Source organism: Choloepus didactylus, chromosome 12 (assembly GCF_015220235.1).
Source record: "Choloepus didactylus isolate mChoDid1 chromosome 12, mChoDid1.pri, whole genome shotgun sequence".
Lineage (NCBI taxonomy): Eukaryota > Metazoa > Chordata > Mammalia > Pilosa > Megalonychidae > Choloepus > Choloepus didactylus.
In genome coordinates, this window is record NC_051318.1 from 10,733,562 (window position 1) to 10,746,897 (window position 13,336).

Below are 13,336 nucleotides of genomic sequence, written 5' to 3' on the forward strand. Positions count from 1 at the left end.
CCACTCCCCCTCCATTACTGATTCATAGTTTTGGTATAGCACATTTGTTACTGTTGATGAAAGAATGTTAAAATACTACTAACTGTAGTATATAGTTTGCAATAGGTATATATTTTTTTCCTATATGCCTCTCTATTAACTTCTAGTTACAGTGTCATACATTTGTTCTAGTTCATGAGAGAGATTTCTAATATTTGTACAGTTAATCACGGACATTGTCCACCACAAGATTCACTGTTTCATACATTCCCATCTGTGCCAGTTTGAGTGTATTGTGTCCTCCAAATGCCATTATCTTTGTGGTCTTGTGTGGGGCAGACGTTTTGGTGATGGTTGGATTTGCTTGGAATGTGCCCCACCCAGCTCTGGGTAATGATTCTGATGAGATGTTCCCATGGAGACGTGGCCCCGCCCATTCAGGGTGGGCCTTGATCTGTGGAGCTATATAAATGAGCTGACTCAGGGGGAGGGAACTAACAGAGTGCTGCTGGGAGTGATGTTTTGAAGAGGAGCAAGCTTGCTAGAGAGGAATGTCCTGGGAGAAAGCCGTTTTGAGGCCAGAGCTTTCGAGCAGATGCCAGCTGCCTTTCCAGCTAACAGAGGTTTTCCGGACGCCATTGGCCATCCTCCGGTGAAGGTACCCAATTGCTGAGGTGTTACCTTGGACACTTTGTGGCCTTAAGACTGTAACTGTGTAGTGAAATAAACCCTCATTTTATAAAAGCCTATCCATCTCTGGTGTTTTGCATTCTGCAGCATTAGCAAACTAGAACACCATCTTTTAACCTACAACTTCTCTTCTGGTGACACATGTGACTCTAAGCTTACCCTTTCCACCACCTTCACGCACCTTTCAGCACTGTTAGTTATTCTCACAATGTGCTACCATCACCCCTGTCCACTTCCAAACATTCAAGTTCACCCTAGTTGAACATTCTGCTCATAATAAGTAACTGCTCCCCATTCTTTAGGCTCATTCTATATCCTGGTAACTTATATTTCATGTCTATGAGTTTACATATTATAATTAGTTCATATCAGTGAGACCCTGCAATATTTGCATTTATGTGTCTGTCTTATTTCACTCAGTATAGTGCCCTCAAGATTTCTTTATCAACCCATTTCTTTTAAGACGGTTTTGTTCACACACCATATATTCAATCAAAAGTAAACAATCGTTGGTTCCCCGTATAGTCACGTATTTGTGTATTCAGCACCAGTGCCACTATCTATAAAAGGACATCTCCATTTCTTCCACAAAGAAGGAGGAAGAGTCAAAGAAGGCAGAAAGACAAAAGAAAAAGAAACGAGAAAGAGAGAGAGAGAAAACATGACAGCTAGAAAGCAACAAAAGGAAGATAGCATTAACCTAAAGTAGAATAAAGAGTCAGACAACATCACCAATGCCAGGAGTCCTACATCTCTCCCCTATTCCCCCCCTCATATGCATTTAGCTTTGGTATATTGCCTTTGTTATATTAAAGGAAGCATAATATAATGTTTCGTTAATTACACTCTCTAGTTTGCATTGATTGTACTTTCCCCCAATCCCCCCCCCATTTTTAACACCTTGCAATGCTGACATGCATTTGTTCTACCTCATGTAAAAGCATATTTGTACCTTTTATTAAAATCGTTGAGCACCCTAGGTTTCCCTGAGTTACGCAGTCCCAGTCTTTATCCAAAGTCTTTTGTTCTGGTGTCCCACATTGTCCTAACCTTCCTCTTTCAACCATACTCACAGTCATCTTTGTTCAGTGCACTTACATTGCTGTGCTACTATCTCACAAAATTGTTTTCCAAACCTCTCACTCCTGTCTTTTCCTTTCTGTCTGCTGTGCTTCCTTTAGTGTTTCCAGTAGAGCAGGTATCTTATTCACAAACTCTGTCATTGTCTGTTTGTCAGAGAATATTTTAAGCTCTCTCTCATATTTGAAGGATAGTTTTGCCAGATATAGGATTCTTGGTTGGTGGTTTTTCTCTTTCAGTATCTTAAATATATCACCCCACTTCCTTCTTGCCTCCTTGGTTTCTACTGAGAAATCCACAGACAGTCTGATCAAGCTTCCTTTGTATGTGATGGATCGCTTTTCTCCTGCTGCTTTCAGGATTCTCTCTTTATCTTCGACATTTGATAATCTGATTATTAAGTGTCTTGGTGTAGGCCTATTCAGATCTATTCTGTTTAGGGTATGCTGAACTTCTTGGATCCATAATTTTTTGTCTTTCATAAGAGATGGGAAATTTTCATTGATTATTTCCTCTATTATTGCTTCTGCCCCTTTTCCCTTCTCTTCTCCTTCTGGGACACTCATGACATGTACATTCTTGCTTTTTGTTTTGTCCTTAAGTTCCCAGAAATGTTGCTCATATTATTCAATTCTTTTCTCTATGTGCTCTTTTGTGTGTAGGCTTTCAGGTGCCTTGTTCTCCAGTTCCTGAGTGTTTCCTTCTGCTTCTCGAGATTTGCTATTTTTTTGTGTGTGTGGTTTCAATTTGCATTGTTCTCTCTCTCTCTTTTTTTTTTTATTAAATTCAGTTTTATTGAAATACATTCACACACCATACAATCATCCATGGTATACAATCCACTGTCCACAGTATGATAACATAGTTAGGCGTTCATCACCACAATCTATCTTTGAACATTTTCCTTACATCAGAAAGAACCAGAACAAGAATAAAAACTAAAAGTGAAAAAAGAACACCCAAATCATCCCCCCATCCCACCCCATTTGTCCTTTAGTTTTTATCCCCATTTTTCTACTCATCCATACACTAGATAAAGGGGGTGTGATCCACAAGGTCTTCACAATCACACTGTCACCCCTTGTAATCTACATTACTATATAATTGTGTTCAGGAGTCCAGACTGCTGGGTTGGAGTTTGGTAGTTTCAGGTATTTACTTCTAGCTATTCCAATGCATTAAAGCCTAAGAGGTGTTATCTATATAGTGCATAAGAATGTCCACCAGAGTGACCTCTCGACTCCATTTGGAATCTCTCGGCCACTGAAACTATTTCGTCTCATTTTGCATCCCCCTTTTGGTCAAGAAGATACTCTCAGTCCCACGATGCCGGGTCCACATTCATCCCCGGGAGTCATACTCTGCATTGCCAGGGAGATTTACACCCCTGGGAGTCGGGTCCCACGTAGGGGGGAGGGCAGCGAGTTCACCTGTCGAGATGGCTCAGTTAGAGAGAGAGAGGGCCACATCTGAGCAACAAAGAGGTACTCAGGAGGAGACTCTTAGGCACCATTACATACAACTTTAGACTCTCCTCTGTGGTAATGAGCTTCATAAGGGCAAGTCCCATGCTCGAGGGCTCAGCACATCAAACCGCCAGTCCCAATGTTTGTTACAACATCAACACCAGTCCAGATGAGGATGTCCAACACATCCGCACCTTCCCCCAGATCCTCAGGGCTGGGGAGGGGAAGGCTGTAAATATATTTTTTATTATCTGCCCAAATTATCAAGATTTGCTATTGTATGTTTCCATTGTATCTTTCATCTCTTGTGTTGTGCCTTTTGTTTCCATAGATTGTGCCAGTTGGTTTTTCAATTTCTGCCTTATGTACACCCAGTGTTTTCATTATACGGTTCATCTCTTTTGCCATATCTTCCCCAAAATTTTTTAATTGACTTAGTATTAGTTGTTTAAATTCCTATATCTCAGTTGAAGTATAAGTTTGTTCCTTTGACTGGACCATAACTTCATTTTTCTTAGTGTAGGATGTAGTTTTCTGTTGTCTAGGCATGGTTACCCCAAACAGGTTTTCCCAGACCAAAATGGGCTCCAGTCCCAGAAGGAAGAACTATTCAGTATCTGGTTTCCCTGAGGGTGTGTCTTAGAAAACTGGTACACCCTGTGAGGCCTCAGGTCACTGTTCTTTTCTGCCCAGCAGGTGGCACTTGTCTGCCTGTAACTCCAGACTGGTATAAGGAGGTGTGGCCCATGGCTGTTTCCCCCAGGCTCTGGGGTCTGGTTCTGAATGGAAGTCAGGTAATAGAGCTGGGCCCCACTCTTTCCTCTTAGGGAAGATAGACCCCCTAGGGAGAGGCCATTAGCATTTCAATGATCTCTCTCTGCCTGTGCTATTTCCACCCTTATCTGGGTCAGAGTGCTGGGAACTGAAAATGGCTGAGGCTTTCTCCACTGAGCCAAAACAGGGACAGAAAGCCTTTCAGGGCCAGTCTGAAGCTACCCTCTGGCTCTCCAAGGTCAGTTGTCACCCAAAGCCTCTGTCCGCTTGCTAGGGATTCATAGCCTATATTGAACAGTCCACGTGTGCTAATTAAAACCCCAGTTGGAGTTCAGCCGAGCTGCACTCACTTGTTCAGAGAGAGCTGCTCTCTAGTACCATAAGGCTTTGCAGCTTGGATCATGGGGGAAGGGGGTTCCTGGTTTGAATCTGCAGTTTTCACTTAGTGATTTTATGCTGCAATCTTGGGCATTCCTCCCAACTCAGGTTGGTGTATGTTGAGTGGATGGTCAGTTTGTTCCCCCACAGTTATTCTGGATTATTCACTAGTTGTTCCTGGTTGTACATCAGTTGCTCCAGGGGGACTAACTAGCCTCCACTCCTCTCTATGCCACCATCTTAGATCTCAACCCAACAACAGGGTTTTAACCTGATTCTTTAAAAATAACTAATTATATATGAGGAGATATATAGGTTATTATACATTTGTAAGACAACTAGATCAATTTACATGATGATTTATCTCTAAAAATAATTATACTTTAAATGGCTTATCTTTTCAGTTTTATAGGTTATCTATAGATATACCACAGTCAATGAAAGCAACATATTAGAGAGCCCAGAAAATTTTGAAAACCATAATGCTGAACTCTGCCACTGTTATACCTGTGAATAAAGTGAAAATGTATTCCCATTTCAAAATGCTTCTGAAAGCCACCAAAGTTACTCTCAAAGGTCTCTCTTTTTCTATACTCTTGAATAAAAAAAAAAGTTTCTATTGAAATTCTGTTAGAATAAAAGACAGTGTTAGGTAGTCTGGAGGATGCCAAAATTATTAAGATTATAACTATATACTATCTAGTATAAGGATATACTATCCTCAAGGAGCTTAAAATCTAGGGAAGATAGGATAAAAAAATGAAATAACTAAATGAGATAGTATGTGATAATCCACAAAAATAATACCAGCGGAGAGGAACCTAAGATGGCAACTAGGTGAGACAGAGAAAAAAACACCTCCGTGGAAAACACTAGATAAAAAACCAGAAAGGACCCAGAACACCACTTCCAAAGTAGCACCAGCTGGACAAGTTCTGCTAAAGCCACAGGGAATGTGTGTTTGGTGAAACCAGGAGTCTGCATTCTGAAACGAGTGAGTGAGTAGGCTGAATCCCTCGGCCACGCTGCATTGGGGGGAAACAGTGGGTTGGACTTTTTTAAAAAAATAAAAGAAGCCTGGGAACAGCTGCAGATAAGACGGGAGCGGTCTGGACTAACGTCTCGGTGTCTGGGGTGGAGGATACCACTTCCCACACCCACTGCTGATTGTCTCGGGTCCAGGGAAACAAAGGGGAGACACACAACTTGCAGCAGTCTCCCCAGCAGGCGGGGCTATTCCTGCCCGGGCTGAGCACACAGCACAGAGCCCAGCCGAGACACCCAGCCTCACAGCCGTCTCCCCAGTGGGCGGGGCTACTCCTGCCCAGCTGAACACACAGCACAGACCCAAGACAAGAAACCCAGCCTGATGGAGTCTTTCCCGCAGCATCGCTCACACAACACAATATCGGCCGTGGACAGTGGCATTGAATACACCCACGGCTGACTGTCCCGGAGCTGGGAGAGCGGAGCTGTGTGGAGAGAGGGAAGTTAACGCATCCCATTCAACCATCTTTGAAGTGGGCTGGGAACACCCCTACACAGCCCAGGGGCCCAGGGCTTCCCTGGAGGCTGGCGCTCACTTGTGATGTGGCACGGCCCACCCCCCCTCAACAGAGGTCCTGGAAAAGCACAGCAGGGAGGGGGGAATTGCTCAGAAATCCCAGGGAACCTATGCCAATACCAAGGACTTTTGTGTCAGCGGCAGAGAACAGCCTTAAATCACTGGGAACACCTGCGAGATTTGATTGTTAAACCTGCCCTTCCTCCCTAACCACTCAGGCACACGCCCCTCATTGAGGGCAGACAGCACCGACAACACACCCAAATTAAGTGCACCAATTGGACCCCAAAAGAATCAGATCCCCACATACCACAAAGTTGGGGAGAACTGACTTGAGGGGAATAAGTGATTCACAGATGCCATCTGCTGGTTAGTTAGAGAAAGTGTATGTCACCAAGCTGCAATTCTAACAAATTAAAGACTCACAGATGCCATTTGCTGGTTAGTAAGAGAAAGTGTACGTCACCAAACTGTGTCTCTGAAAAATTAGATCGATATCCTTTTTTTTTTGATACAACTTAAAAGAACCCTATCAAACAAAACAAATGCCAAGAGGCCAAAAACAACAGAAAATCTTAATGCATATGATAAAACCAGACAATATGGAGACTCCAGCTCCAAACACACAAATCAAGATATTGGAAGAAACGTTATACCTCGCAAAATTAATTAAAGAACTACAATTAAAGAATGAAAACATGGCAAAGGATTTAAAGGACATCAAGAGGACCATGGCCCAGGATATAAGTGCCATAAAAAAGACCCTAGAAGAGCATAAAGAAGACATTGCAAGACTAAATAAAAAAGTAGAAGATCTTATGGAAATAAAAGAAACTGTTGGCCAAATTAAAAAGACTCTGGATATTCACAATACAAGAGTAGAGGAAGCTGAACAACATCTCAGTGTCCTAGAAATCCACAGAACAGAAAACGAAAGAACAAAAGAAAGAATGGAGAAAAAAATTGAAAAAATCGCAATGGATCTCAGGGATACGATAGATAAAATAAAACGTCCAAACTTAAGACTCATTGGTGTTCCAGAAGGGGAAGAGAAGGGTAAAGGTCTAGAAAGAGTATTCAAAGAAATTGTTGGGGAAAACTTCCCCAACCTTGTACACAATATAAACACACAAAGCATAAATGCCCAGCAAACTCCAAATAGAATAAATCCAAATAAACCCACTCCGAGACATATTCTGATCAGACTCTCAAATACTGAAGAGAAGGAGCAAGCTCTGAAGGCAGCAAGAGAAAAGCAATTCACCACACACAAAGGAAACAATATAAGACTAAGTAGTGACTACTCAGTGGCCACTATGGAGGTGAGAAGGCAGTGGCATGACATATTTAAAATTCTGAGAGAGAAAAATTTCCAGCCAAGAATACTTTACCCAACAAAACTCTCCTTCAAATTTGCGGGAGAGCTTAAATTTTTCACAGACAAACAAATGCTGAGAGACTTTGCCAATAAAAGACTGCCCTACTTCAGATTCTAAAGGAAGCCCTACCAACAGAGAGACAAAGAAAGGAGAAAGAGATATAGAGAATTTTAACAGACATATATAGTACCTTACATCCCAAATCACCAGGACACTCATTTTTCTCTAGTGATCACGGATCTTTCTCCAGAACGGAGCATAAGCTGGGACATAAAACAAGCCTCAAGAAATTAAAAAAAAAAAAAATTGAATATACTCAAAGTACATTCTCCAAACACAATGGAATACAAATAGAACTCAATAATTTTTGAACTATAACTCCACTATTTACTTCCTACATGATAAAAAATACACAAACTCTAAGAACAAATCAGTGGTTCTGAACTCAATGTAAAATATGTAATTTTAGACAACTATATAAAGGTGGGGGAATGAAGGAATATAGGAACATAGTTTATGTGCCCTATTGAAGTGAAGGTGGTATCAAAGAAAAACAAGATTGATATAGATTTAAGAGGTTAATTTTAAGCCCCACAGTAAATACAAAGAAATTATCAGAGAATATAACCATGGAGATGAAAAGTAGAGTTTGGGATAAGAGAATGGGGGAAGGGGCAATGGGGAGTTAAGAAAGGAGTGTAGGGTTGCTGTTTGAGGTGAAGGGAAATTTCTAGTAATGGATGGTGGGAAAGAGCATAACACCATTCTAAATGTGATTAATCCCACTAATGGAAGGCTAGGGAGGGGGTGGAATGGGAAGATTTAGGCTCTATATATGTCTCCACAATTGAAAAAAGAAAAAAAAAAATCTAACTGGATGACAATTGAATGCTAAGGATGAACTTGGATGGGATTGGAGGGTGGAGGACAGGTGGCTTGAAGGGACACAGTTGAGACATAAGGAAAAGGAAATATAGAATGTAAGCATTGTATCATTGTTGAATCTCTTATACTTCTTACCTGTGCTTAATGGAATTACATAAAAGAATGTTCTTGTTCATGGGAAGTACATAAGTGAATTATAGTGTATGTTCAAGGATGTGTGCAGCTAACTCTCATATGTTCAGAAGACAGAGAAATATATGATGAATGATAGATAGGGAGGGAAAGAAATAGTGATGGGACAGCATGTTAAAGTTGGTGGATTGAGCTATCAGGGGAGGGGGGTCAGGGTATGGTGGAATTCTGTGTATGGAGCTAGTATTGTTTTTGCAACTATTCATGTAACTTTGAATTTATTTCAAAATTAAAAATAATAATAATAATAATACCAGCAAAGAGTCCTAGGAGTTCCTGGGAGGAAAACATCTCTTTGCATTCACAAGAAGGAAGGCTTTTTAGAGGAAGTGGTATGTGAACTGGACCTGGAAAGGACAGAATCTGAAGACAGAAATGATGAGAGGGCACTGCCATTGCAGAGATGAATGGTTTCAACCAAGACCCAAAGGCAAGAAACACAAAGCCCTTGGAGGAAAATGTGAACATTTCTAGTTGGCCCGTTGATGATATAAATCAGGGAATGGTACAAGGTAAAGATAAGGAGACTGAGCCCAGGTCATCTTCAAGTTCACTGATTCTCCCTTTTGCATGCTTGAATCTGCTGTTGAAACCATCTAGTGAGTTTTTCATTTCAGCTATTGTACTTCTCAGCTCTAGAATTTCTATGTTTCATTTTTACATTTTAAATCTCTTTATTGATAGTCCCTATTTGTTCTTACATCATTTTTCTGGTTTTCTTTTTAGTTCTTGGTCCATGTTTTCCCTTAGCCCTTTGGGAATATTTTAGACAGTTGATTTAAAGTCCTTGTTTACTACGTCTAATGACTTGGCTTCCTCTAGATGGTTTCTGCCTATTTATTTTTGCCTGTGAATGAACCATTCTTTCCTGTTTCTTCGCCAGTCTTGTAACTTGTTGAAAATTGTATATTTTCAACATTATAATGTGATAACTCTGGAAATCAAATTCTTCCCCTTCTCCAGAATTTGCTTTTGTTGCTTGTTGAGAGCTGCAGTGGTCCTGTTGCTTAGTGACTTTTGCAAACTATTTTTTTGCAAAGACTGTATTCCTTATTGTGTGTAGTCACTGAAATCTCTGTTCTGTTATTTCAGCAGTCAGCCAGTGACTGAACCGATTTCCTCAAATGCCTTCCACCAAAAAGAAAAGAAAAACAACTTCTGGTCTTTGCAGATTTTGAGCTGGGACACTCCAACACTTAACCAGACCACCTACAACTCTGCCTTAGCCTTCACCTCCTGCTTTCATGGGGCCAAAGGAGCCCAAGTCTAGGGAAAGGACACTGTACTCAAAAGCCATTCAAAGCTTTTATTATCCCAAGGATCCTCCTCCTCACCCTCCTCCTTTCCAGGTTTTTGGGTCTATCTGCTGCTCACTCCTTCCACTGTCCCTTGCCCCAGGTGGGGAGACTTTAGCTTTAAATGCTCCCAACACCACCTGGAAGTCTACTTGAGCCTGGGGGAGGGCACAGAGGTGAAACAATGGGAAACTTTGATGCCAGTCCCTGAGGACACCTCCCAGACAGGTCAAAACACATGTCCACAATTGTTTCTAAAACAAAGTCAGTACTGACTCCACCCCAAACCCCCCCAGACCCTGGTCCAGCACCAGCATTAGGAAGCTGCACCAGGAACACAGACTACCGTCTCCAAAGCCACCACCAAGCTGTGGAATGGGGGATGGTAGGCGGGTGAGAGAAAGTACCACAATACTCTCCTACTGAATTTTTGCAGCCTCTTTCTTCATTTATCACTCTCCTGGTTGCTTTAAGTATTTGATTAGAATCCAGAGTCCCCCAGAAGTTGATTTAGATTCTTTTTACTGGTTCATTGGCTTTTTTAGTGAAGGATTCTTGGAGTGTCCTACTCTGCCATTTTGACCGTGACATCACTCCCTACCCCCAAATGTTTTTGACTTTAAATTACACTTATCTATCAGAGTAATTGCTTTGCTCTTTAAGTTTCTATCACTTAAGGCATATTGGGGAATTTTTCCTTATCTGAAAATTGTAAAAGGATTTTGAGCTACATACTGGAGGAGACCTGAACACAAGTGCTTAAATGCTATGATCTGAATTTAGAGGACTACTTTTTGTCCTTCAGTTTAAATGGAAAAAAAAAATCTGTTGGTCACTAGCATAATTTTAAGTTTTATTTGGGTTTCTAAATGGGCCAGTCTCAAACTCTTCATACAATGAACCTGTAAAGGAGAGAAGGGAGCTGCCTACAATCACTCTATGACTGTCTCAAGCATGGGGAAGATAAAGAGTGTATTAATCCAGAAGAACTGTGATTAATAGTCAGAAACTGCAAGGAGGCAGCCTGAACCCATACACAGTGCTTCCTAACAACAACAGCTCCAGGAACAGAGCTGGGTTCCTTCCTTGGGACTTGGCCCCCATCACTTAAAGTCTTCATGCAGGGGCTGGCTGACAGGGCATGGGAGGGGGGACTGGCCTGAGGTTCTCTCAAGGCAGCTCTGACTCTAAGATTTGCTTCACTAAGAGAAAGGAAAGACATTTAATTCATGGTCATGTTTTCACCATAAACGGCAGCTTTAAGAACTGAGTGTAGGAGGAGGAGCCCTGGCCTGGGACCCATTCTGATCTCAGTTTGCTCATCTATAAAATGAGGGAGTTCAACTGGATGGTTAACTCTAGGGAGCCATGGACATAACTCATCTCCCTGTGTCTACTCCATTTGCAAATCCTTGTGAAAAAGGAAAAAGACACAGAAGGGCACTTGACTTAAAGAGCTAAGACAACCCTCTACCCAGTGGGGCTGAGGTGTTGGCAAGGGGGCCTGAGCCCTGTGTGGAGGGTGGATTCCACACAGGACAGTGGAGATGCAAATGGCACTGCCACCTCATGTCAGGTTGCTGCATGGAGGTCTTTAAGTGAAAAGTTATTTCCTCTGGCACATAACTGCTCTTATCTCCCCTGGGTGCTCGGGGGTCCCTATTGAAGCATCCTCTGAAGCTGAGATGAAAAGAAATGCCCCAATTATACCTGGAATCATTCCTTCCATACCTGTCAGCTCTCCTTTAGCAAAAGCTGCGGCCATGGGGACATGGCTCAACTTACCTGAGGCTAATTTTTTGTTGTTGTTTTAAGAAATCAAAACCTTAATTCTTTCCTTGAAAAGATGAGAAATTTTTCTGTCATGCTCTCTCTAAATGAGAAGCCTACTATTGGAAATTGTATTACTAAATGAAGACTTATAGGTGCTCCCCTATTTCCAAATCTTCATACTGTTAATCACATATATCTAAAAATGCATAATATATTACTATACTTTTGCAAATACTTCTTTGTTATATTCATGTTTCAGATTTTGAGACATCGGCCACACAATGATGCAGTCCCTCGTTGCAGGGGCATCCTAAAATGAATCCTATGTGAGAGCAGGGTCTGAGCCATAGCGCCTCCCTCCAGGAAACCAAATGAGCAAGTACCCTCTCAAAAGCCACTTTGGGACACATCAAGACAAAGGAAGGTGTAATGCATTACTTTTATGAATAACTAAATAGGTCAAAATTTAGAACTCTAGAGGTGCAAATGTTCTCCACACGCCTGTAAATCCAAGAAGGGCAGAGACAGAGCAAGCTTGGAGAAAGGAAATTGAAAAAAAAATAATAAAAGTTCCTTCTCTTCTCTCTTCTTCCCTCTCTTTCCTCCAATTTGATTTCACTTCCATAATCCCTTCCAACCAGCTCTCCCCAATGAAGCTTCTAAGCCCATCCTGGCCCTCTAGCAAGTTCTTGCTAAACAACATCCAAGATAGTCACAACTTCAGATCGAAAAAGAATGGCTTTGAAGTTGGCACAGCTAAGAAGGGGTCCAGTCATCAAAGATTTGGCAGAATACACCAGCCTCCAGACCTTCTCTAGGGACAGTGGCCATTGGGAATTTCCCAGGGGGTTTATTAATTCATACTTCAAAGTCTAGTCAACAACATCAGTGTCAGGAAACAGGCCTGGGTGATATCCTCTCAGCCAATGGGGACTTTCATGGGCAAAGACTAGAATAAACTCACGTGTTTTTCTAATTTTAACATCATTTAGTTAACCTTTAGAAATCTAGTCAAGTGCTCCACTAATTTGAAGGTATTACAGATAATCACAAAAAAATTTTTTTCAGCTAATATTTAATACATAATATGTTTCATAATGGCACAATGTCCTCATATCCGTCATAGGCTCTTTCCTTGACTTCTTACCTGGAATCCAAAAAGCTCCTGGAATCTGTCTCTAGATAAGTCATTTTCTAGATTGTAAGAGTAATTAACATTTTTTATCCAGCACATTAAGTTCCCATAACTTAGAAAATGTTGGTACCAAACCAGTTATTTCTCTTCAGTATATGATTTTTTTTTAAATCCCAACAAAAGAAGATTAAGGTGTTCAACCCAAAGTCCTAACTTCTCATGCAAAGAAAACGAAGCACGACGGTGGAGCCATGCTGGTTCACTTGGCTCCCATGCGGGTTCCTGCCCGCCCACTTACGGTTGGCGGCCGCCGGGCTCTGCTCGGCCTGGGTGTTGCCCTCGGACTGGACGCTGGAGACTGAGGACACACTGGAGCTGTGGACGAAGCCAAAGGCGGCCAGCTTGGCTGCCGGGAGACGCGAGTATCCAGGAGGACGAAGTCCGGATTTCGATAGACTCGATTTTACAGCATTTGGACCGGAGACTTTCTTTAAATCTGTCAAAATGAACCCAATCCAAAAAAAAAAGTGTTCTCAGTTGGCAGACAAGATAGAGAATGGCACAGATGGTGACTACAGAGCCAGGTAGACCAACATCATCACAATTAATCCTGAAGGGTTTGCTTCGGCACATTCATAGGCAAATCTTTTTTGAGAAAGGCGCATTCCTGTGAGCCAGCTGCTTCTGAGGACTTAAGGAGGGGCAGCTGGCACTGGAGAAGTTCACAGAAGGGTTGAGGACATCCC

General features: G+C 41.8%; 1 protein-coding gene across 2 annotated transcripts in view; it reads right to left on the bottom strand.

The window, feature by feature from the left end:
- The window catches only part of MTUS2 (microtubule associated scaffold protein 2), a 426,320-nt gene that overhangs the window by 305,943 nt on the left and 107,041 nt on the right, over positions 1–13,336 (bottom strand). For both annotated transcript variants that reach the window (XM_037800470.1, XM_037800471.1), the window contains exon 4: positions 12,889–13,086. In XM_037800470.1, the coding sequence (XP_037656398.1) occupies positions 12,889–13,086 (198 nt within the window). The remainder of the gene's footprint in view (positions 1–12,888; positions 13,087–13,336) is intronic.